This window comes from Dendrobates tinctorius, unplaced genomic scaffold (assembly GCF_039654945.1).
Source record: "Dendrobates tinctorius isolate UK_male_01 unplaced genomic scaffold, ASM3965494v1 ptg000062l, whole genome shotgun sequence".
Classification (NCBI taxonomy): Eukaryota; Metazoa; Chordata; class Amphibia; order Anura; family Dendrobatidae; genus Dendrobates; species Dendrobates tinctorius.
The window spans coordinates 2,130,049-2,152,305 of record NW_027361730.1 but is presented as its reverse complement, the minus strand read 5'-3'; the positions used below and the strand labels follow the sequence as shown (position 1 = coordinate 2,152,305).

The 22,257-nt window shown below is 40.3% G+C and overlaps 1 protein-coding gene across 4 annotated transcripts in view; it reads right to left on the bottom strand.

The window, feature by feature from the left end:
- CCDC136 (coiled-coil domain containing 136) overlaps positions 1–22,257 on the bottom strand; it is a 291,047-nt gene that overhangs the window by 90,484 nt on the left and 178,306 nt on the right. For 3 of the 4 annotated variants that reach the window (XM_073579215.1, XM_073579213.1, XM_073579214.1), the window contains one exon: positions 15,333–20,688. Coding sequence is in view for 2 of the 4 variants with exons in the window: in XM_073579213.1 (XP_073435314.1) it covers positions 20,602–20,688 (87 nt within the window). In the remaining 2 variants the exon portion in view is untranslated. Of the gene's footprint in view, positions 1–15,332; positions 20,689–22,257 lie in introns of those variants that run through there. The other variant, XR_012232949.1, reaches the window with a different exon arrangement.

Here is a 22,257-nt window from a genome sequence, read left to right as displayed (position 1 = left end):
GGAAATTATTGGCAATTATCAAGACACACTCAATAAAGGAGTGGTGCTGCAGGTGGGGACCACAGACCACATCTCAGTACCAATGCTTTCTGGCTGATGTTTTGGTCACTTTTAAATGTTGGTTGTGCTTTCACACTCGTGGTAGCATGAGACAGACTCTACAACCCACACAAGTAGCTCAGGTAGTGCAGCTCATCCAGGATGGCACATCAATGCGAACTGTGGCAAGAAGGTTTGCTGTGTCTGTCAGCATAGTGTACAGAGGCTGGAGGAGCCACCAGGAGACAGGCCAGTACACCAGGAGATGTGGAGGGGGTCGTAGGAAGGCAACAACCCAGCAGCAGGTCTGCTACCTCCACCTTTGTGCAAGGAGGAGCACTGCCAAAGCCCTCCAAAATGACCTCCAGCAGGCCACAAATGTGCATGTGTTTGCACAAATGGTTAGAAACCGACTCCATGAGGATGGTCTGAGTGTCTGACATCCGCATATGGGGGTTGTGCTCACAGTCCAACACTTGGCATTTTCCACAGAACACCAGGATTGGCAAATTCGCCACTGGCGCCCTGTGCTCTTCACAGATGAAAGCAGGTTCACACTGAGTACATGTGACTGACGTGACAGAGTCTGGAGACGCTGTGGCTAGCAATCTGCTGCCTGCAACATCCTTCAGCATGACCGGTTTGGCAGTGGGTCAGTAATGGTGTGGGGTGGCATTTCTTTGGAGGACCGTACAGCCATCCATGTTCTCGCCAGAGGTAACCTGACTGCCATTAGGTACCGAGATGAGATCCTCAGACCCCTTGTCAGACAATATGCTAGTACGGTTGACCCTGGGTTCCTCCTAATGCAGGACAATGCCAGACCTCATGTGGCTGGAGTGTGTCAGCAGTTCCTGCAAGATGAAGGCATTGAAGCAAAGGACTGGCCCACCCATTCCCCAGACCTGAATCCGATTGAGCACATCTGGGAAATCATGTCTCGATCCATCCTGGAGTGAGACATGATGTCCCAGACATGATGTCACGTCACATTGCTCCACAGACTGTCCAGGAGCTGGCGGATGCTTTAGTCCAGGTCTGGGAGGAGATCCCTCAGGAGACCATCCGCCACCTCATCAGGAGCATGCCCAGGCATTGTAGGGAAGTCATACAGGAACGTGGAGGCCACACACACTACTGAGCATCATTTTGACTTGTTTTAATGACATTACATTGCACTTTAATTTTGTGTGTGACTCCAAATCCATGCCTCCATTGGTTAATAAATTTGATTTCCATTGATGATTTTTTGTGATTTTGTTGTCAACACATTCAACTTTGTACAGAACAAAGTATTCAATGAGAATATTTATTCAGATCTAGTATGTGTTATTTGAGTGTTCCCTTTATTTTTTTGAGCAGTGTATATAATAGTATGTTATTATGCTGGAAGCTACGGGTAGAAGATGGCGCTGCGGGACCAGTGTGGTGTCTGTAAAGTACTAGGTGAAGATGCTGGAGGGTGGGTATATGAATGGGAGCACAGGGCTTATATTTAAAGCACCACTCCAGCACTGAAAAATATCACTGGAGTGCTGCTTTAAGATTCCATGGGAGAACTATAACTCCCAGCATGTCCTGCAGAACCTATAGGCATACTGGGAGTTATAGTCCACCACAGGAGTGGCAGAGTGCTTTTTTATGTGCTGTAATTACTAACCCTTTAATGAATTCTTTCTTGTACAGGCTGTGCTCAGTGCAGGTCTTGCAGCCAGCCACACTGTGGTGAGGTAATGGCCATTCACATAGCTGCACAGTGCCCTCCCTCTTATGACCTCACCACAGATCATGTAAGAGGAAGCTGCACTGTTTGTAGCGCCATGTCTGCAGGACCTGTGATGACATCATGAAGAGGAAGGGCTTTGTGCAGTCATGTGATGCTCCAGCCTGCACTCTTCATGACCTCAGCTCATTATGGCATCAGCACTGCCCCAGGCTGTGCTGTCAGGTATGCAGGGATCCACTGTGGCACTCTGCTCCTGTCTCCTTCCACTTCCTTCTCCTTCAGACACAGATCTCCCCAGCTGCTGCAGGAATCCGGTGCTGGGGAAACCATGTGGGTCCGCTGTTTAAGTGAAGGAATATTCATTTGATGCTCCCCGCCCACTGCTCAGCGCTGACAGGTGGGCGGGGAAGCGGCTAATGAATATTCACTTCACTTTAAGTATCGGGACCAGTGGTTTCCCCAGCTCCAGATTCCTGCAGCAGGGACATTTTCCTGCCTCCTGCGATCCCACTCCGCTGCTACCCCCTCCCCATATGCTACATTCCGACCATAAGATGCACCCCACACTTTCCTCCCAAATTTGAAGGAAAAAAGTGCATCTTATGGTCAGAAAAATATGGTAATAACTGTAAGATACAATATTGTTATGCTCCAGGAAGACATCCAGGCCTCTCTTGAACCCCACGACTGAGTTCGCCATCACCACCTCCTCAGGCAAGGAATTCCAGATTCTCACTGCCTTAACAGTAAAGAATCTTCTTCTATGTTAGTGGAAAAACCTTCTCTCCTCCAGTCGCAGAGAATGCCCCCTTGCGACCGTCACCTTCCTTGGTATAAACAGGTTCTCGGAGAGATATTTGTATTGTCCCCTTAAATACTTGTGAGCGCTGGTGGGATTTTCAGCAGGTGTTGTTGAGCCCTGGTGGGATTCTCAGCAAGTACTGCAGCTTGCCAAATCCTAACAGTGTGTAATATACAAACTTTTAGGATTTGGCTCTGTTTGCCGATTGCAGCTGCTCCATTCCAACTAGAATCTCACTTCTAAATGGCCTATTGAGACAAGAAGCAGGCAGACCTCATACTTGCAGTCAGGTGATGACCATTGGAACCAGCAAGCTGATCCAAATCCTAGCAATGTTTATCTTACACATTGTAAGGGCTCATGTAAACGCCAGTGATTTTTCATCAGTGCCAAAACCAGGAGTGTCTCCAAAACATAGTGTCAATATTTCAATGATAGGTTTTCTCTATATTTTCCAGTTTTGGCTTTGGCATTCAAAAACTGAGGAAAATTTTTTGACGTCTGAATGAGTCCTTAGGCTTCAGCATCCTTCAATGCTTGCCAAAAATTCCAAACTTCCAGGGCTTGGCATCCAATTTAGTTTTACCTGGGGAAATGTTCAATTAACATATACAGTCATATGTTAAAGTTTGGGCACCCCTATTAATGTTAACCTTTTTTCTTTATAACAATTTTGGTTTTTGCAACAGCTATTTAAGTTTCATATATCTAATAACTGATGGACTCAGTTATATTTCTGGATTCAAATGAGGTTTATTGTACTAACAGAAAATGTGCAATCTACAATTAAGCAAAATTTGACTGGTGCAAAAGTATGGGCACCCTTATCATTTTCTTGATTTGAACACTCCTAACTACTTTTTACTGACTTCCTGAAGCACTAAATTGGTTTTGTAACCTCACTGAGCTTTGAACTTCATAGCCAGGTGTATCAAATCATGAGAAAAGGTATTTAAGGTGGCCACTTGCAAGTAGTTCTGCTATTTGATTCTCCTATGAAGAGTGGCATCATGGGCTCCTCAAAACAACTCTCAAATGATCTGAAAACAAAGATTATTCAACATAGCTTTTCAGGGGAAGGATACAAAAAGTTGTTTCAGAGATTTAACCTGTCAGTTTCTACTCTGAGGAACATAGTAAGGAAATGGAAGAACACAGGTACAGTTCTTGTTAAGCCCAGAAGTGGCAGGCGAAGAAAAATATCAGAAAGGCAGAGAAGAAGAATGGTGAGAACAGTCAAGGACAATCCACAGACCACCTCAAAAGACCTGCAGCATCATCTTGCTGCAGATGGTGTCGCTGTGCATCGGTCAACAATACAGCGCACTTTGCACAAGGAGAAGCTGTATGGGAGAGTGATGCGAAAGAAGCCGTTTCTGCAAGCACACCACAAACAGAGTCGCCTGAGGTATGCGAAAGCACATTTGGACAAGCCAGTTACATTTTGGAAGAAGGTCCTGTGGACTGATGAAACAAAGATTGAGTTGTTTGGTCATACAAAAAGGCGTTATGCATGGAGGCTAAAAAACACAGCATTCCAAGAAAAACACTTGCTACCCACAGTAAAATTTGGTGGAGGTTCCATCATGCTTTGGGGCTGTGTGGCCAATGCCGGCACAGGGAATCTTGTTAAAGTTGAGGGTCGCATGGATTCAACTCAGTATCAGCAGATTCTTGACAATAATGTGTAAGAATCAGTGACGAAGTTGAAGTTACGCAGGGGATGGATATTTCAGCAAGACAATGATCCAAAACACTGCTCCAAATCTACTCAGGCATTCATGCAGAGGAACAATTACAATGTTCTAGAATGGCCATCCCAGTCCCCAGACCTGAATATCATTGAACATCTGTGGGATGATTTGAAGCGGGCTGTCCATGCTCGGCGACCATCAAACTTAACTGAACTGGAATTGTTTTGTAAACAGGAATGGTCACAAATACCTTCATCCAGGATCCAGGAACTCATTAATAGCTACAGGAAGCGACTAGAGGCTGTTATTTTTGCAAAAGGAGGATCTACGAAATATTAATGTCACTTTTATGTTAAGGTGCCCATACTTTTGCACCGGTCAAATTTTGTTTAAATGCAGATTGCACATTTTCTGTTAGTACAATAAACCTCATTTGAATCCAGAAATATAACTGAGTCCATCAGTTATTAGATATATGAAACTGAAATAGCTGTTGCAAAAAACAAAATTCTTATAAAGAAAAAAGGTTAACATTAATAGGGGTGCCCAAACTTTAACATATGACTTTACAAAGTGCATACGATGTCTCCAGACTCATTTAGATTATACACAGCAGTTTATGTGAACTGCTCTTCCAATAAATATCTTTTATTTTATAATATATTAAGATATAGAAGATTTAGCTGAAATTTTTTTATGGCATATGGATATGATCGATTAAGTCTGTTATATCAGCTATCTGGTGTGTAGAGTCATTACACAATGTTAATAAATACATCCATTGCTTCTCTTGCAAATTTACAAGACCAAAACAAACCAAAACTAGAGATTGCTATACAGCGGTTAAATATGACTTTATTGGCATGTTAATTATATGCACATTTTCTAACATCATTAAAAAAAGCTATTGATAAAGCAGAATGATGTTACATGTGTTTCAAGTTACAGAATTTGCAGAAGATGTCAAAAAGGCCCCGACTGTCACTCAGAGCCCTAAGACAACAGCCAGACTACACCGGGGACCGAACAAATATGGTGACGGGAAGTAATGCAAATCCTGTGGTGCAGCCCTAAATAGCCAGTATTAGTCAGTAAACAAGATTCATGCATGGATATTTTGCTATGACTATAATTATTATCAATGCACAGATAAAGAAGAAACAGAACATTACATTGGATTTCCCTGTAAAGAGAATTTCAGTTATAGTTGAAAACAAGGGTTCATGCTCACAACTTACAAGGTGTACCTATTTTGGTTTGGTTTTTATCCTAAGTCATGTGACACGGCTCGTTGGAGAGTCAATATTGACTTTTAGGATTGCTACTTCCTATAGGTGGTGCTAGAGTTCTAGTCCTCTTCGTCTCTGAAGAGACAATTTGCATATTTCCCAGAGGAGCATTGCAGCTTAAAAGTCTCCTCACCTTGTCATGCTTGACATGTCACTCCCCTTGGAACCAAGTTGTACCCATAGAAGTCCATATTTATACTTCATTTGCCTCTGATTTCACATTGGGACATGAACATTTTCTTTTCTCTTAAATGCTGTATTATAGGGGTTTCTACCTTAGGAACATCGCTGCTAGAGTAAAATTTATCTGTAATATTCTTCCAGACACCATACAGATGCACATAGAGTGCCGATGGCTTTTTAATTTTTCACTGCAGGGACTCGTTAAGCTCTAGGAAGGCTCAGGATGGTCTTTATACCATTAGCATTTTTAGAACATTAGCAAATTTTCTATGATAAATTGTTGAAGACCACTTTATGTAGTCATCTGTCACGGTTTATTTTCTGTTGTCCTCTCTCTGGACTGGTCAAGCAGGGGGTCAATCTCCTTTGCCTCGTTCTGGAGCTAGCTGGGCTATTTCAGTCCGGCACAGCCTGCTGACCAGTGTTAGTGATAGCTCTAGCTTCCAGCTTAGAGCCTCTGACCCTTGTACCTTGGTGCTCCTCCTGCCTTTGATTTGTATCCACGTGTATGACCAGGACTGATCTCTCACCATGTCTCTTGGTATTCATCTCTGTTGCTACGTTCTCTGTCTGGCTTTTGATTCCCCGGCTTGTACCCCGACCACGTCTTCCGTCTCACGTTTTTGGACCCCGTGCTCATGTTTGGCTTTTTGACCCTCGGCTTGGTATTTTGACTACGTGTATTGCTGCTACTCCTGGTACGTCTGCTCCTGATAGTTTCTGATTTGGTTCATCTGACCATTCTCTCATTACCAGTGACACCTGGTTGCTCAGTGTTGCTATGCTTAGTGTGTAACCTCTCTTCCCTCACCAGCTCCCCCTTGTGGAAGTTTTACTACACCGTCGATGCAAAGATAAGTACAGTTACAATTATGAAGACTGTGATGTTATAAAATAAGTTTAATGCACATGGATGGTAGTCTGGAGTGTTGCGAGGCATAGTGACACGTAGGAGCCTCTTTGTCATATTTGGCCTATTTTGTGTAATACATAATCACGTTACCAAAACTATTACAATACCCCAGGCCCCAAATAGCATAGCATATATTAACATCAAAATTTGCTCAAAATGCTTACAAACCTCAATTGGCAAGTCCAGTTTTTAAGAAATGACTGGACATCTCCAAAACACTGAATACTTTTCATAAATATATATATGAAATCTTTCCAAAAGGTAGCATTCACAAACTCATTTTTTAAAATGTTTTTTTCTTTAAAGCTTATGAAAAATTCTTTAATCAGTTTAGTTGCATATAAAAAGAAATAAAGATAAGTGCTCGTGTTCTGTAGCAGCATTGGGCATATTGTTTATCCTTTTTGAAGGAGGAACATTTTCATAGTGTGACCCCCCCCAGAATAGCACCAGTAATTTTATGAATTATGTAAAAATATATTTATGGCTGCAAATTTAAACATCTTGTAGAATAAAATGATGTTTTTCCATTGATTCATCAATGTGTCAAATCTTGAAACATTATATGGCCACATGCACTAGAAGTAACAAGACATAATAGAAAGCTCGCAAAAAAGATAATGTTTACGTCTATGGTGAATGGTGGTGCCATGATTTCAGGAATTTAGAAAAACCATTTAATTTCAAACACACTATTATGGATATTTAAGATAGATTCCACCATTTAAAGCTTTACTGATCAGCGGTCATATCGTGCTGCCGGTCACTCCGCGTTATCGGATTTTAACGCAACAGTAATATTTATAACCAAAAACATATGTGCAACTTGCTGTCAGACAGCTATTTTAGGTCTGAGATTTTGCAGTAAAACACAGCTACATCACCAAAAATTTTCGTACAAGTCGCAGTCCCATGCAATTTGCATCAAAGTCTATAGCATTTGGGCCAGAAACAGGAAAGCCAACACATTTGGAAAACATTTCTAACTCTGTCGCGGTAAATCACAGGTTGCAGTGCAACCCCATAGAAAATAATTAGATGGGATCCGACACCACGATCGCAATGTTGTGTCACATACATATAGTATGTCGTAGTCCTAGCTCTATTTTGCGAAGGTGCTATTGGAGGAATCAAACACTAGCTTCTCCCACAAATATATTAAATGACCTTTTAACAAAAAGTGATTGTCCAAATGTATAGTCTCTATAACCAACCACCAAGTTGAGAAAATCTGAGACTACAGAAATCTACTATGCTGTATTGTATAATCTTATTATAATTTATTTAGAACCAAATTCCTCACTCTGATTTCTAATTTTTCATCAACTTAAAGGGAATCTGTCACCCATATTTAGTGATATCATGTAAAGATGTCACCCAATTGTGCATCCCATAATGATTCTATTAGGATTTTTTATTCCTCCTGACCCCGCACCTTTGAGGCATACCTTTTTTATCTTGTTGGGGATGTATGCAAATCGTCGTGGTCCGGTTCAATGGGCGTGGCTTCGTCGTCTTCCCCCCATCGGCTTGCTGCACGTAATCTTCATCTGTGAATATCACAGGCGCCTGCGCAGTATGCTTTGCCCAACTCTGGGCGAAGCATATAATCTCTACTGCGCATACGCCGGTATTTTCCAGCGCGGTCTATGCCCCGGAAGTCTTCACATGCAGGACACACTTCTGGGGCATAGACCGCGCTGGAAAATACCGGCGCATGCGCAGTAGTGATTATATGCTTCACCCACAGTTGGGCAAAGGATACTGCGCAGGCGCCAGAGGCCTTTACAATGTGCAAGCCCGAAAACCAACGTTATCTGTGATATTCACAGATGAAGATTACGTGCAGCAAGCCGAGGAGGGGGGAAGAAGCAGACTGAGCCACGCCCATCGGACCGGACCGCGGCGATTTGCATACATCCCCAACAAGATAAAAGATATTTATGCCTCAAAGGTGCGGGGTCAGTGGGAATAAAAAATCCTAATAGAATCCTTATGGGACTCACAATTGGGTGATATCTTTACACAATATCACTAAAAATGGGTGACAGATTCCCTTTAACTGGAGCCAGCTAATACACCAGCTAATTCTCCCCTAATTAAGACTGGAGTAGGAGCCGAATCCAAGTGTCAGATGCCTGAGGTTCAGTGTACACCATAGATTTTAGAGTTTAATTTATGCAATATTCTGCACACTTATTATTATATGTAGCATGTCACAGAGCATGCAAAGTAAAATATCTATACTGCATATGCAAATGACCATAATATTCTGCAGTCTAATTTGAGAAATATATATATATATATATATATATATATGTAAACTTGGTGGTTGTTTTTTCTTAGTTACATTTACAGAAAAAAGTTGGATTATTATATTATTTATAAAAAGAGATTTCAATATATATGAGAGCAATAACAGAACATTACTATGTGTCATAATAAGGACTCAGCTCGTAATGCAATATCTAATTTGCTATTTGATCATTTAAACCTGCAACATTTTGAGGGTAAAATCAAGTGGCAATTAGTAACTTTGTAATTGCTTTGGTTTAGTTATTTTGAACTTATCACAAGCAAGGATTTTCTTCTACATTAATAACAAAACTAAATTGACAGTTCTGTTGATCGCCTATTATACATGCCGTGTTGATGCATGATAAATCGGGAATGCTTAATGGGAACCTGACAGCAGATACACTGTCTTGTCCACAGGCAGCATGTATCCGACATTGGCTGCATGATTTCGGCCATTTTTGACTCTCCAACGCTGCTGCATTTCAGAGAAATGCAAACTTTACAAAATGCCGGTGACCAAACCACATGGGACACTACACAGACAAGCAGGTCCCCAGCGGCTTCTCCCTGTCTGCTGCCAATGCCTATACACGACTAGTCCTCCATGTGGCTTAGTCTTCAGCTAAATATAAATAGTTTTTTTTCTCTGAAACGTCTCAGCATTTTAGAGCCAAAAATACTTGGCTGAAATCATGCAGCCAGTGTCTAATACAATCTTGTGTGTTGGTTGGGCAGCTTGTGTCAGCTGCCTGGTTCCCTTTAAAAACAATTGCAGGCCAGACCAAAGTAGAAATGCTGATAAAAGAGTTGTAACTCTGACACCCTGGCTTTTATTTCCCAACCTATTAGTAAAAGTTGGGAAAAAGTGTCCCATAAATATTCCATAAAATTTGATAGTCACCTGTATAAATGTTTGTTTTCTTTTTCATACAATCTGCATTTATTTCGGCAATGCTGGAGTTACTTAAGTTAGAGGAACAGACAAGTACCTTTTGTTCTCCACGTATTACTTGTCATTTTAATTTAACCACATCTTTATGTGCCTAATATTCTAGATCTTCAGTTTCATGTCTTCATTAAAAAGACAAATATAATAATGTTTTGTGAGATAGTTAGATGGGCGAAGATAGATAGTATGTTGCAGCAGTGGCAAAGGTGAGTATGTAGAACTCCGAAACTGACATGTAGCTATGGGGTGTTGTACACATTTAAGTCCCCTTCACATGTATGTGTCTCCTGTACATATCTACATGTACCCATTACGACCTATAGTGTTGTGCACATGTACGTGTTTTCATGTGGACCTTGTGTCCGTGTGATCCACATGTAGACATGTCCGGTTTTTTTTATGGAATAGACTGCAGAATAGAAACTACAGATTTTTATTTTATTTTTATTAGATAATGGATAGATAGATAGATAGATAGATAGATATGGGATAGATAGATAGATAGATAGATAGATAGATAGATAGATAGATAGATAGATATGGGATAGATAGATAATAAATAGATAGATATGGGATAGATAGATAGATAGATAGATAGATAGATAGATAGATAGATAGATAGATATAGAGAGATAGATAGATAATACATAGATAGATATGGGATAGATAGATATAGGATGGATAGATATAAGAAAGATAGATAGATAGATAGATAGATATGGGATAGATAGATAGATAGATAGATAGATAATAGATATGAGAAAGATAGAAAGATGGATGGATAGATAGAAAATGGATATATAGATAATAGACAGATAGATAGATAGATAGATATGAGTTAAATAGATAGATAGATAGATAGATAGATATCCATGAAATATATAATTTATGCCTAGAATGTGTAGCTTGCTGTATATCTTTTAATCAAGTAAATAAATTAAAACAATGATATGGGGTCCCTCCCAATTATGGTAAACAGCAAAGGCAAAGTAGACATCTGTGGGCTTATATTATCAGGCTGGGAAGGTCACTGGTTATTATGTCCTTCCCAGCCTAAAAATACCAGGCCACAGCTGCTCTCATACTTTTTACTGACAAAGGGCAATACCAAAAAATACTGCCTGCAAATTGAGATTCAGATTTGGCTTTTATTCTAAATTATATTTCAAGGCTCGTTAAAGGGTCGATAATGACTTGTTGGATTACTACTTCCAATAGGTGGCACTAGAGTTCAAGTCCTCTTCCTCTCTGATGAGACAATTTGCTTATTTGGTTCAAAGAAGGAAAGTGAAATTGATGAAATGTGGGAGGGAAAGGAATCCGTGCTATTTGGGAAGTGGGAGAAAATTTCCTATGGGATACGGTTAATTTTTCTGTGAATTAAGTGGAGAAATTGTCAACAATAAAATAGAATTTAAGGCTGAGAACAGAGTGGAAAGTGGTATTTGAGATTGTTGTGATAATGAGGTGATGAGGGTTGTGAAGTAGGCTTGTTTGGAGAAGTGAAGGGCAGAGTTATATGGTTTAAGCATAAACTTATAATAGATGAAATCTTTGACCAAAAGGGATTTTCTGCACAGATGTTTGGCATACCTAGAGCACCCTTGGAGAAAACGTGTTGGCAGGATGTGTCAGGGTTGCCATCATTTGTGCTGAGGTGTTCTGTATGTAGATGATGTTGATTTATGGAGACCACTTTGTAGTGTATTTATTATAATGTTGCAAAGCTAAGTCAGGACATGAGAAGTAGGAAATTGAGGCCTATGATAGCTGTAAATGTTCCATAAGTCGCCCTGATACTGATGGCATGCAGATGCAATTGTGTCCTGAGTAGGTCGACAAAGGTTGACAGAGAAGGCTAGAAGATTGTATTCGGAGAGCGGGAAAAGGAACTGAGTAAATTCATACACTGATGAGAGTTGGAAGAATACAATGTCCAGTTTATTCCCATCTTTATGTATAGGAGAGTTAGAAAAGTGTGATAGGCCTAAAGAGGGCGTTAGCAATAGAAGACAATTGACAGATGGAAAGTGGATTATCAATGGGCATGCTAAAGTCTCTGTGAAGAGGATGGGAATGTCACAGAATAGAAAGTGTGGAAGCCAAATGGCAAAATGATCCAGAAAATAGTAGGAATAGTCCAGAGTGTGGTACACAACCGCCACTCCCAGAGAGAAGGGGGAAAGACTGATGCTGTGCACTTTAAAAGAGGTGAAAACAAGTGTTGGGATGACTTGAAAGGCACATTTTGATAAAAGAAGCATGCTACCACCTCTAAATTGTTTGTTGTCAGGTTTGAGGATATGAGAAAAATGTTGTCCACAATACAAGAGAGTAACAGTGAAGGTGGAAGGTTAAGAGAATTTGGAAGAAAGAAGTCATGAAAGCAGGGAAGTTTGTTGTACATTTACTGGGATTTCCAGAGGGCACAATGAAAGGAGATAAGGGAAGGCATGAAATTATTGTTAATGAGATTAGCAGGGTTTCTGTGTTCAGCAGTAAAGGAGTTAAATGCACTGGTACAAGAAGGTCCAGGATTAAGGGAAATATTTCCTGTTGCCAGGAGAAGGAGACTAAAGAGAGTAAGGGGGCCGTTATACGCAATGATATTGTGAACGATATCATTGCAACGTCACCAGTTTGGTGACGTTGCACCGATGTCGAAATGACATCGTTGCGTGTGACATGTAGCAATGATCAGATGGCTGATCGTTAATCGTTGCTTCATGCTCTGGGCCATAATTCTGTCATTGGTCTCCCCCTGGGCAGCACACATCGCTGCCTGTGACAGCGAGAGACCATCGATCAGCGACGCTGGTATCCAGGGTAAACAGCGAGTAACTAAGAGCCGCGCGGCTCTTAGATACCCGCTGTTTACCTTGGATACCAGTGTGCACAGCGGGAAACTAAGAGCCGCGCGGCTTAGTTACCCGCTGTTTACCCTGGATACCAGCTTGCTCGCTGGTCCTGATCGCTGGTGGGTCTGTCTATGTGACAGCTCACCAGCGATCAGCTAACTATGTCCCAGCGATCCCATCCACGTCGGATCGTTGGTGGGATCGCTGGGACATTGAAGCGTGCAACGGGACCCTAAGGAAATCATTCAGTAATGCATGACAGTGTCTCTAGTGTTAAATGGTGAGAGTGGATAGTTTTGAGTGTTATAAGAATGTGATGAAGAGCATGTGAGCTATACATGAGTGGAAGGGAGGAGAAAGGGACTGATCTGAATACAATATACCCAATGTATGAAAGGGCAGTCAAATTACACAAAAGTAACGGCTAGAACATAGATGAAGAAAATAGGTAAGGAAAAAGCATTTTGCAAACCAAATGAGCTAGAAACACATTTCTGTATCTTTCATAGTTTACCAGTCTACTGCCCTGTCTAAAGGCCATGTTTAACTGCTATGTACATTTACCCCAAAGGCCCCACTTTGCATTTGCACCAACAAGCCATGCCATATTGTTTTCAGCATTTAAACTGGCATATTAGATGGCCTAACTTAGTTCACAAACCTGCTCCTGTATGTTTATTCAGAGACTGCAAAATCACTAAACTTAACTAGTATGCAGATTACCAGTGATGATGATGAGTGGTCATCCAGACATTACAGCTTGTGGGAAGAATGAAGTATTCTGCTGTCTATTCTCTTCCCTTCCATCTTGATTAAAATCCCCACTACACTATCACACTACAAGTCTGCACTCCTGGGCATCCATAGTGCAGTAAGGTTTACTGTACACAGTTACACTGCCGCACTACACATGCAGGAATCCTCTACTAACAGATGGAACGTACACTCATAATAATGCTGCAAAATTTGCTGCAATTTACTCATTTGGGAAGTATAAGGCTATGGGGCATGTGCAAAATTTTGAAGGAGGAAGGTAGTGATATAAGGATCAAGCTTTTCACTTCCTTAGAATCATTTACAAAAACCTTTTTTTTTTGGAGCCTAGCACAGTGCACTATACCAATATGCTACAAGCACCAGATCATTAAGGTGTAAATCTTTTTTTTTTTTTTTGCCACTTTATCAAATTTACCACATTAAGCAGGACACCCAGGATAACATTATTACGTGACTAATACTAGTGAATTGATACAGCTTGTCTGCAAAGCTCCTCAGTAAAATATAATTGTGCATTGGCCAGTGAGCTGCATAATCAATATACATACTCTACGTTCTGCCATGTCCGTAATCTACCATTACAATTTGTAAATTAGTGAAAGTGACTTGTGCCTTGTATATAAAAGCGATACTGCAGAACATTACCTTGTCATTTAAGGGTGATGTTTGGCTTTTTCTAAACTATTCTTCACAGCTTTGCATTGTCAATCCAAGTCTCAATAACAATTTTCTATTGAAATAAGAAGCAAGCAATTTTTCAACTTTTGCAAAAATTTTGACCATGTTTACCTAAGGCTAGTTTCACACTATTACCTTAGAAATAAATAGGTAATATACATGTATATAGCTGGTAATACCATAGTTAGCTTCTTCAATAAGGAGAAAAAACTAGTGGAATTTTTAATGTACTCCTGGATGTAATGGATCATGGTCTATAGCAGTGACTATGGGTACCGTTACACCTAGCGATGCACCAGCGATCCCGACCAGCGATATGACGCGGTCAGGATCGCTGGTGCATCGCTAAGTGGTTGCTAGTGAGCTGCCACACAGGCAGATCTCACCAGCGACATCGCTGGGGTCGGGGATCGCTACTTACCTGTCAGACGCGGCGATCCTGCGTCCTCCCGCCCGGCTCCACACGTCGCTCGTCTCTCCACAGGAAGCCCAGCAGGAAGTGACCGACGAGAAATGATCCAGGAGCTTCTCGCGCGATCAGCGATAACCAGCGGGGGAGCCGGTCGGAGGCAAGTATCACATTCAGCGATATCGCTAGCAATATCGCTGCAACGTCACAAAATCGGTGACTTTACAGCGATATTGCTAGCGATATCGCAGTGTGTAACGGGCTTAAGGATTAAAGGGTTTTTCTGGTCTAAATAGATAATTCTGCAGTCACTCTGTGTGACTACAGACTTATGAATCTCCCAGTGAAGGCATTGCTCGCTGCTGGGATTTGCTGGTTTCTGAGCGGGGATTGGAGGGTATGTATCAGTTTAAGGTTTTCAGATATTTTTGCCTGATCCATCACTTGCTACTTTTCAAAAAGTGGCAAAATTTGTTGCAAATGTACTCCTACCCCCACTGGATTGATTTTATGTACACCAAGAATTCTTCAACTGTTTTTGAAACTTCTTACTGTAAAAATTGCAAAAATGGTTAAAAACAGAAAAAAGGCCATTTTTGATTTTGGACAAAATTCATGAACCATTGATGAAATTAGCAAAATAAATGTCAGTGAGTACCACAAGCTAGAAAAAAAAAGTGACTTAACAAAAAAAAAACAAATGATGATTCGGGCCCATGGTGTCTTCTTCTTTAATAATAATAATACACATTTCCTCATAGAGGCTAAAGATTGATAGAGGGGGGATCAAAAGTCTATACCAGAATCGTGATCATATCCCATTATCCCTTGACTGAACATTTACAAACAACAATAATTTGCCCCATGAACTGATAAAGACAGTTCATACAAGGACTCGGACAAAATCTAGTTCATAGTACCAGTTAAGCAGATAAGATTCTAACAAACCTCATCTATGCGTTGTGCAACATTTATGCACAGGCGTTGCGATCTGGTGAATTTTTGAAAATCAGCAGTAGGTTACTTCTCTATGCAAAATCATTGATTGCTTCACACTTTGCAATGGAAAGGGAATAATCTGCAGCAATTCTGCTATGTGTGAAAATACACTTACAGTGCTGGGCGCAGCAATGTCACGTGCTATAAAAGTACAAAAAGTGTCAGCAAATTGTGACTTTTATTCCATGACAAAGCTTTTTTTTTCTTTTTTTTTTTTGTTGCTTTGATGCAGGGGCAAAACTGTGTTGTCACAAAACACTAAATTGCTGAGCAGCTGCAATATAATACCTAATGCCCACATTTCATTATGGTGTTTTCATCAGTGTCCTGGCATAAAACACCTTTAAAAGTCACATTTTTCACGACAAAAAGTTGCACAAAAAATTTGCGACTTTTGGTGTTTTCATGTCTGTTCTGGACAAGTTCACCAAAATTGGAATTGGGCCCTAAGTTTTTGTCTCTTTGCTTTATTGGTTACTTTGTTGCAAGGATCATGATATTGCCACCATATTATAGCAAGCTCATCCCCCCACAAAATAAAGGTTGCGGCAGGCAGAACATGTTCAGCTCAACATGCAGTGCTTAATTAGATAGTGAACAGCGTATTACGCTGAGTTTTGCTTATTAATGACACTTTTTGACTAGGTAAACTTATAAGGAAGAGAATCAGTTCTGCTGGATTCCATTGGCCTCCCACCCCCTCGTACTCATCTGTTATCCGTACTTTTAATTAGAAACCGTAAAGGACGCAGGTTAAATGACACATTTAATTGGGTCTTTGCCCCTAAAAATAAATGGTTTAGTAGTTAGGTTTGGGAAACATTCAACTAAAATGTTTCATCTTTAGCAACAACGAAACTAAAAAAATCTGGACCATTTATACTTTCATCACTGATGTGTTATGTCTATATGATATAATGGTCAGTATAGAATGTGAATGTTAATGTGAAAAACGAAATGACGTAAAGTAATCTGAGTAAGTATCTACATTTTATATCCATTAACATTATTATATTGGAAGCACTAATTATGGCTTTATTCACCAACTATGTAGTTATGCATAAATCTGAGAAGATCTAAAGTGCACAAATGCTGCAATCTTCATAAATGTTACCTTTCTATCAGTATCAAAAGTATCATCAAATGCTCAGGTTTATAAAAATTGTGTGCAGACTTCATACCAACCCTGCCATACTAATCTGAGTATTTACTGGCCAGACCTACATGGGTTACCAGCCTGGTGCAGATATCAAATATACGGTACATTATTCGCAGTCAAGATTCCCTCTAGGGTGCGTATCCTAGAATGGGAAGCATTAACGGTCTCTCCCCATGTATCATTAATTTGAATATTCTTTCATTGCATGTAAAGCTTTAAGGTTATGGTTACACTAAAGGAAGGTAACTTTTACATGTCCAATAACAAAAGCACAGCTATTGCCAGCCCACAAAAACACTAACATACACAATGATAAACTTCTTTTGGGTTTAAAACTGTACGACTTGACTTTAGTCACTATGATGGTGAAATGTAAAGGTGTTATCCAGACCCTCTCGCTTACGTCGTGAGCTAAGAAACGCTAATGACATGACGTCCGAGGGCCACTTGCCAGGTTTGATACACAATCAGCAGGTAACGTGGACTTGTCTTGTTATAGAATAGACTTATTCTTTTTAAAGGTGTTGTATCTAATAGATAACCTCTTCCCTAACAACATTTAGGTGGTAAATACAATTTGGGCTTTTGTAACGCACAGCCCAAAATTTTCCCTGCAGCATGTGCCACATGGGCAATATAGTATAATACTGCCTCAATTCATATGAATAAGTGACCACTATGGTGAACATAGAAGAACATAGCAAGAACTAAAATGGGATTCCCATTAGTATTATCTAGTTGTGCCACCTGTAACTAATGGACATTACAAATTCCTTAGTTTGTTAATAACACAGATCTTCCGTCCTAGGAAATATACCACTGTTTTCCACCGCCTAATAGCAAAGGGGATGGAACCAACTGCATAGGCTGATGATAAAATATGTAACACATGTCCACTAGAGATGATCAAATCTATTCAATGCAAATCGAATTTGAGTCGAATTTTGTAAAATTGACTGGAAATTGACAAAGATGAGAGTAGTAGCCTGTGAATATTTGTTAGGCAGAGCGAAAGATAGAAGTGCTAGCAGAAGCAGAAGTGCCAAAGTATCATTGATCAGTGATATGGTGTAGCTGGCATTTGTCCTTCTGTATTTGGATTTCAATTACTCATTTTTTCATAATTCTCACTGTACTAGAAAGCAAATGCAAGATAGCACAATAGTTTTAACAGAAAACAAATTCTGCAGCCTCCTGCCAAATTTTGCTTTCTGCACATATACCCACTTAACATTATTTACATTCTTTTTTGGCAAAGTGGAATAATTGGAATTGAAATGTTTGGCAAAAGTTAATTTTAGTGTTGTACAAAATGTATGGTAAAAGAAAAAGTGGCAATGGTATAGGACAGGGTAGTGTAACAGAAAAAAAATAACATAAAATAGCTAAGAGTGTGGGAGCCGCTAGCAGACGCACCACCAGTAGTACTACCAATGTCCACAGTTTTACTCCTTTGCCTCCAGTAAGTGTATTACTGCGGGGGAATTGACACCGCAGGATGATATTACCTCTAACAGCGATACCGTCAGTATGAGTCAGTGTTTTGCACAGAATAGTCTGCCTGATCACAAATATCTAAGAGGACTAATTTCTGAGCCCATTTTTATTTAAAAAAACATGAAAATTCTGTTATTGTAGTCTTTTATTAAATTTGCTGTTGGTTAATATTGAGTTACCATCCATTTCTATAGGGTGGACAATTTGCCATTACTAACGCTGTGTTTACATTAAAGTGAGTGAAAGGGGTCATATACCGTTCTAAGGGCCCCGTCACACATAGCGACGCACCAGCGATCCCGACAACGATATTTCCTTGTCAGGATCGCTGGTGCATCGCTACATGATCGCTGGTGAGCTGCCAAACAGGCAGCTTCACCAGCGATCAGCACCAGCAACAGGAGGGTAACAAGCGACCTTAGGGAGCTGGTAACCAAGGTACATATCGGGTTTCTAAGCAGCGCGCGCCGCTTAGAAACCCGACGTTTACCTTAGTTACCAGCACGCTGATTGCAGATCGCTGGTCTCCCGCCTGTCACACGCAGCGATGCGTGCTGGCCAGAGGGAGACCAGTGATCAAGAAAATGTCCTGGCCATTCCAGGATGATCAGCGATAACTGGCAGGGGGGCCGGTCGCTGGTCAGTGTCACACACAGCGATCTCGCTGGTGAGATCGCTGTTGCGTCACAAAACTTGTGATTCAGCAGCGATCTCGCTAGCGAGATCGTTATGTGTGACGGGGGCTTAAGAGACCTCAGAGTGTTATACACATTTTTTCAGCTCAGTTAGAGCACCCGCAATATGAGGAGCATTTCATTGGCAGTGAATCAATTTTTTTTATAAAAATTGCAGGACTTGCTGAATTTGAATTTCAAAATATTTGATCATCTCTAATGTCCACCATAGTGTAAGGCAGTCTTACAAAGTGGCTCTGGCTCATAGAGGGGGAGGTCCTTTACATGGCCCAATAGGACTTATGGGCAAAAGTAGCTTTCATGAATTAAATTGGAGACATACTACAATTGACTTTACAAATATGTCATATTTGTGATAATATCCAGTATTTACAATTTTAGTATTTTTTTAGTTTCCAACATACTGGTACTAAGGTTGTCGAGATGATACAGATTGTGGAAATTGGTAGTTCCCCAGAAAGTTGGAAAAGCATATTTTTGGCTCTAAAAAAAGAAACACTTGGCAGTAGCCTCACAGGGGCTGTTAGTCTTCTTCTGGATCAACACCATATGTATTTTTTCGATTTTACTATGCAACACGGAAATATAACAGTCAGAGCAATTATTATCTAAAAAGTAGCTTCCGGGTTGTTTTCTTTGCAAAGCAATAACATGTTAAATGGCTTCTCTGCTATCTATATTTTATAGCTATGTACAGTATAAGCAATAATGATGTATATTGTGAGTTAATACTTTAAGATAAAAAACTGGCTCTAAAAAGTGTAGGGTTAAATACCATATGCTATAAAAGTAGCTTCATTTAAAATGATAGTCTCGCCAAAGACAGCAAAAGCGTAGCACCCATATAACACAAACTAAACTTATTAATAAAACTGGCACCCATAGGATCAAACGCTTAATGTGAGTGTGCCACCCTCTAACTAACGTAGATGTAACATCATTGAAAGCATTGCATTTCTACCACCAAATCCATGAATGTATCAGGACATGAAAGAACTGAATAGGGAAATGAAACCCAAGCGTGGTCTACATGGTAAAATGCGCCAGAGCTTCGCACCATTGAGACAGAGCACCTAGGGAACACAGAGCCTGTTGCTACTGCTAAAAGTATTTATGCACAGAGATAGGCACCTCAAAAATCTAGACTAATAAACAATACTGTATAACTACTCACAAAAGTGTCCGTGTACAAGATTATGTCAGTGGGACACGAAGGTTTACAACTCCAAAAACAGAATATTTAAAATCCTAAACTCTACTTGGTAAATATAAGATAGCTCATGTTTCAGCACAATCGCCATATGAATGAGTCGTGCAGAATGTGGAGTCTCAAACATTGCTGCAATCTATACGTACTTCGTCATGCTGAGTAGAATGAAGAGCAGAGTGCTTGATGAGCACAATACGGTAAGCCAACTTCACAATATGGAGACGAATGCACTAGGTACAAAATGTTGGATGTTCTGTAGATTCACGAGGAACTGTGCTATGTTCATACTTATGTGTCATGTGAGTTGTGCAGATAGCGTGTTGTGCCTCATTGTGGTGAAGTTAGTTTGCGTATAACTATGGCATCATGTATATATGGCGCACGGCATCGTGGAGAATTTCTGTGCAGTGTCACTGCGGTCCGCAATCAGTCAGGGCCTCTCCTCAAACTCGGATACAGTAATGCCACAACGGCCGCCATTGCCAGGAGAAGGAGTGGATTCCAGAAAGCACCCTGGGAAAAGGAGAAAAAATGGGACAGTGAAAACAATTTACAGTGAAAGTGATTAAGGTTTTCTATTTCTTTCCTTCACATTTATAAATGACTACATACAGCGGGTGAAATAAGTATTGAACCCATCACTAATTTTCTAAGTAAATATATTTGTAAAGGTGCTAATGACATGAAAATCTCACCAGATGTCAGTAACGACCCATCCAATCCACACACGCAAAGAAATCAAACCATAAATGTCCATAAATTATGTGTATGGACATCTATGGTTTTATCTCTGTGTTGATTGGATGGGTCATTACCAAAATCTGGTGAGAATTTCATATTAATAGCACCTTTAAAAATATATTTACTTAGAAAATTGGTGACGAGTTCAATACTTATTTCACCCACTGTATATGTGAGTTTAGATTAATTTTCTAGTATCAGATCATTTTAAAAGTAACGGAATGTAATTTGCACAGTTGTCATCATCACGGTTATTTGCGTTTTACTCCACTGAAAGTATAAGGCTAAATTCAAATTATAAAACCTACAAAAACCCAGCACAGGACCAATGTGGATTATTAAAATAATCTTTATTATATACAAAGTGGACAAGACACATTGATTAAAACCATATACGACAGGACAAACAAGACAAATAAACTAAAATAATTGAAGGTGGAAGAACACAGTGCATAAGATATTATGTAGTGTGACGTAGCGATCACTAAGTGGATTGGGGTGCACTCACTTGGCAGCGATATTTGAAACAGCAACAGTCTCTACATTTACATAAGTCCATTCCAGGTATATTATGCAGAACAACCATAAACCATGGTAGGCCATGTAAACATCACATAACCGACATACAGTCCATTCTCTTTAGCAGATATATCTGCAAATTTCGTAGAAACGGGTCTAACCTATTAGACCACTTCAACTGTGGTTATGTCCACACTGTTTAATAACTGACACCCCTCATTGCACACAATTCCCCATGCTCTGGGATACCTGCTTAACAGATTTTCTGGCATCCCAGACTGGCTTTATAATAATAATAATAATTTTTATTTATATAGCGCCAACATATTCCGCAGCACTTTACAATTAAGCGGGGACATGTACAGACAATAAATTCAATACAAGTTAAGACAATTCAAACAGTGACATTAGGAGTGAGGTCCCTGCTCGCAAGCTTACAATCTACAAGGAAATGGGGGGACACAGTAGGTGAAAAATGCTTGTTAATTCAGGTCTGGCAATTATAATAGGGATTTTCATATAAAGCTGCATGATCCGGTCATCAGCCCGTGTGTTTAAGTGCAATAGACAAGTATCAAGTGCAGTTATCCTGTGCATGAAGGGTGTGGAGACAGATGAATAGTAGGGTGCAGATTCAGAATAATATTTGGAAGGAGGGAACAGGGCAAAGTTAGCTTGCTGGGTAGTTGATGTGGTAGGCTTGTTTGAAGAGATGGGTTTTCAAAGCGCGCTTGAATAGGTCAGGGCTAGGTATCAGTCTGATCGCCTGGGGAAGTGCATTCCAGAGAGCTGGAGCAGCACGAGAGAAGTCTTGGAGGCGGA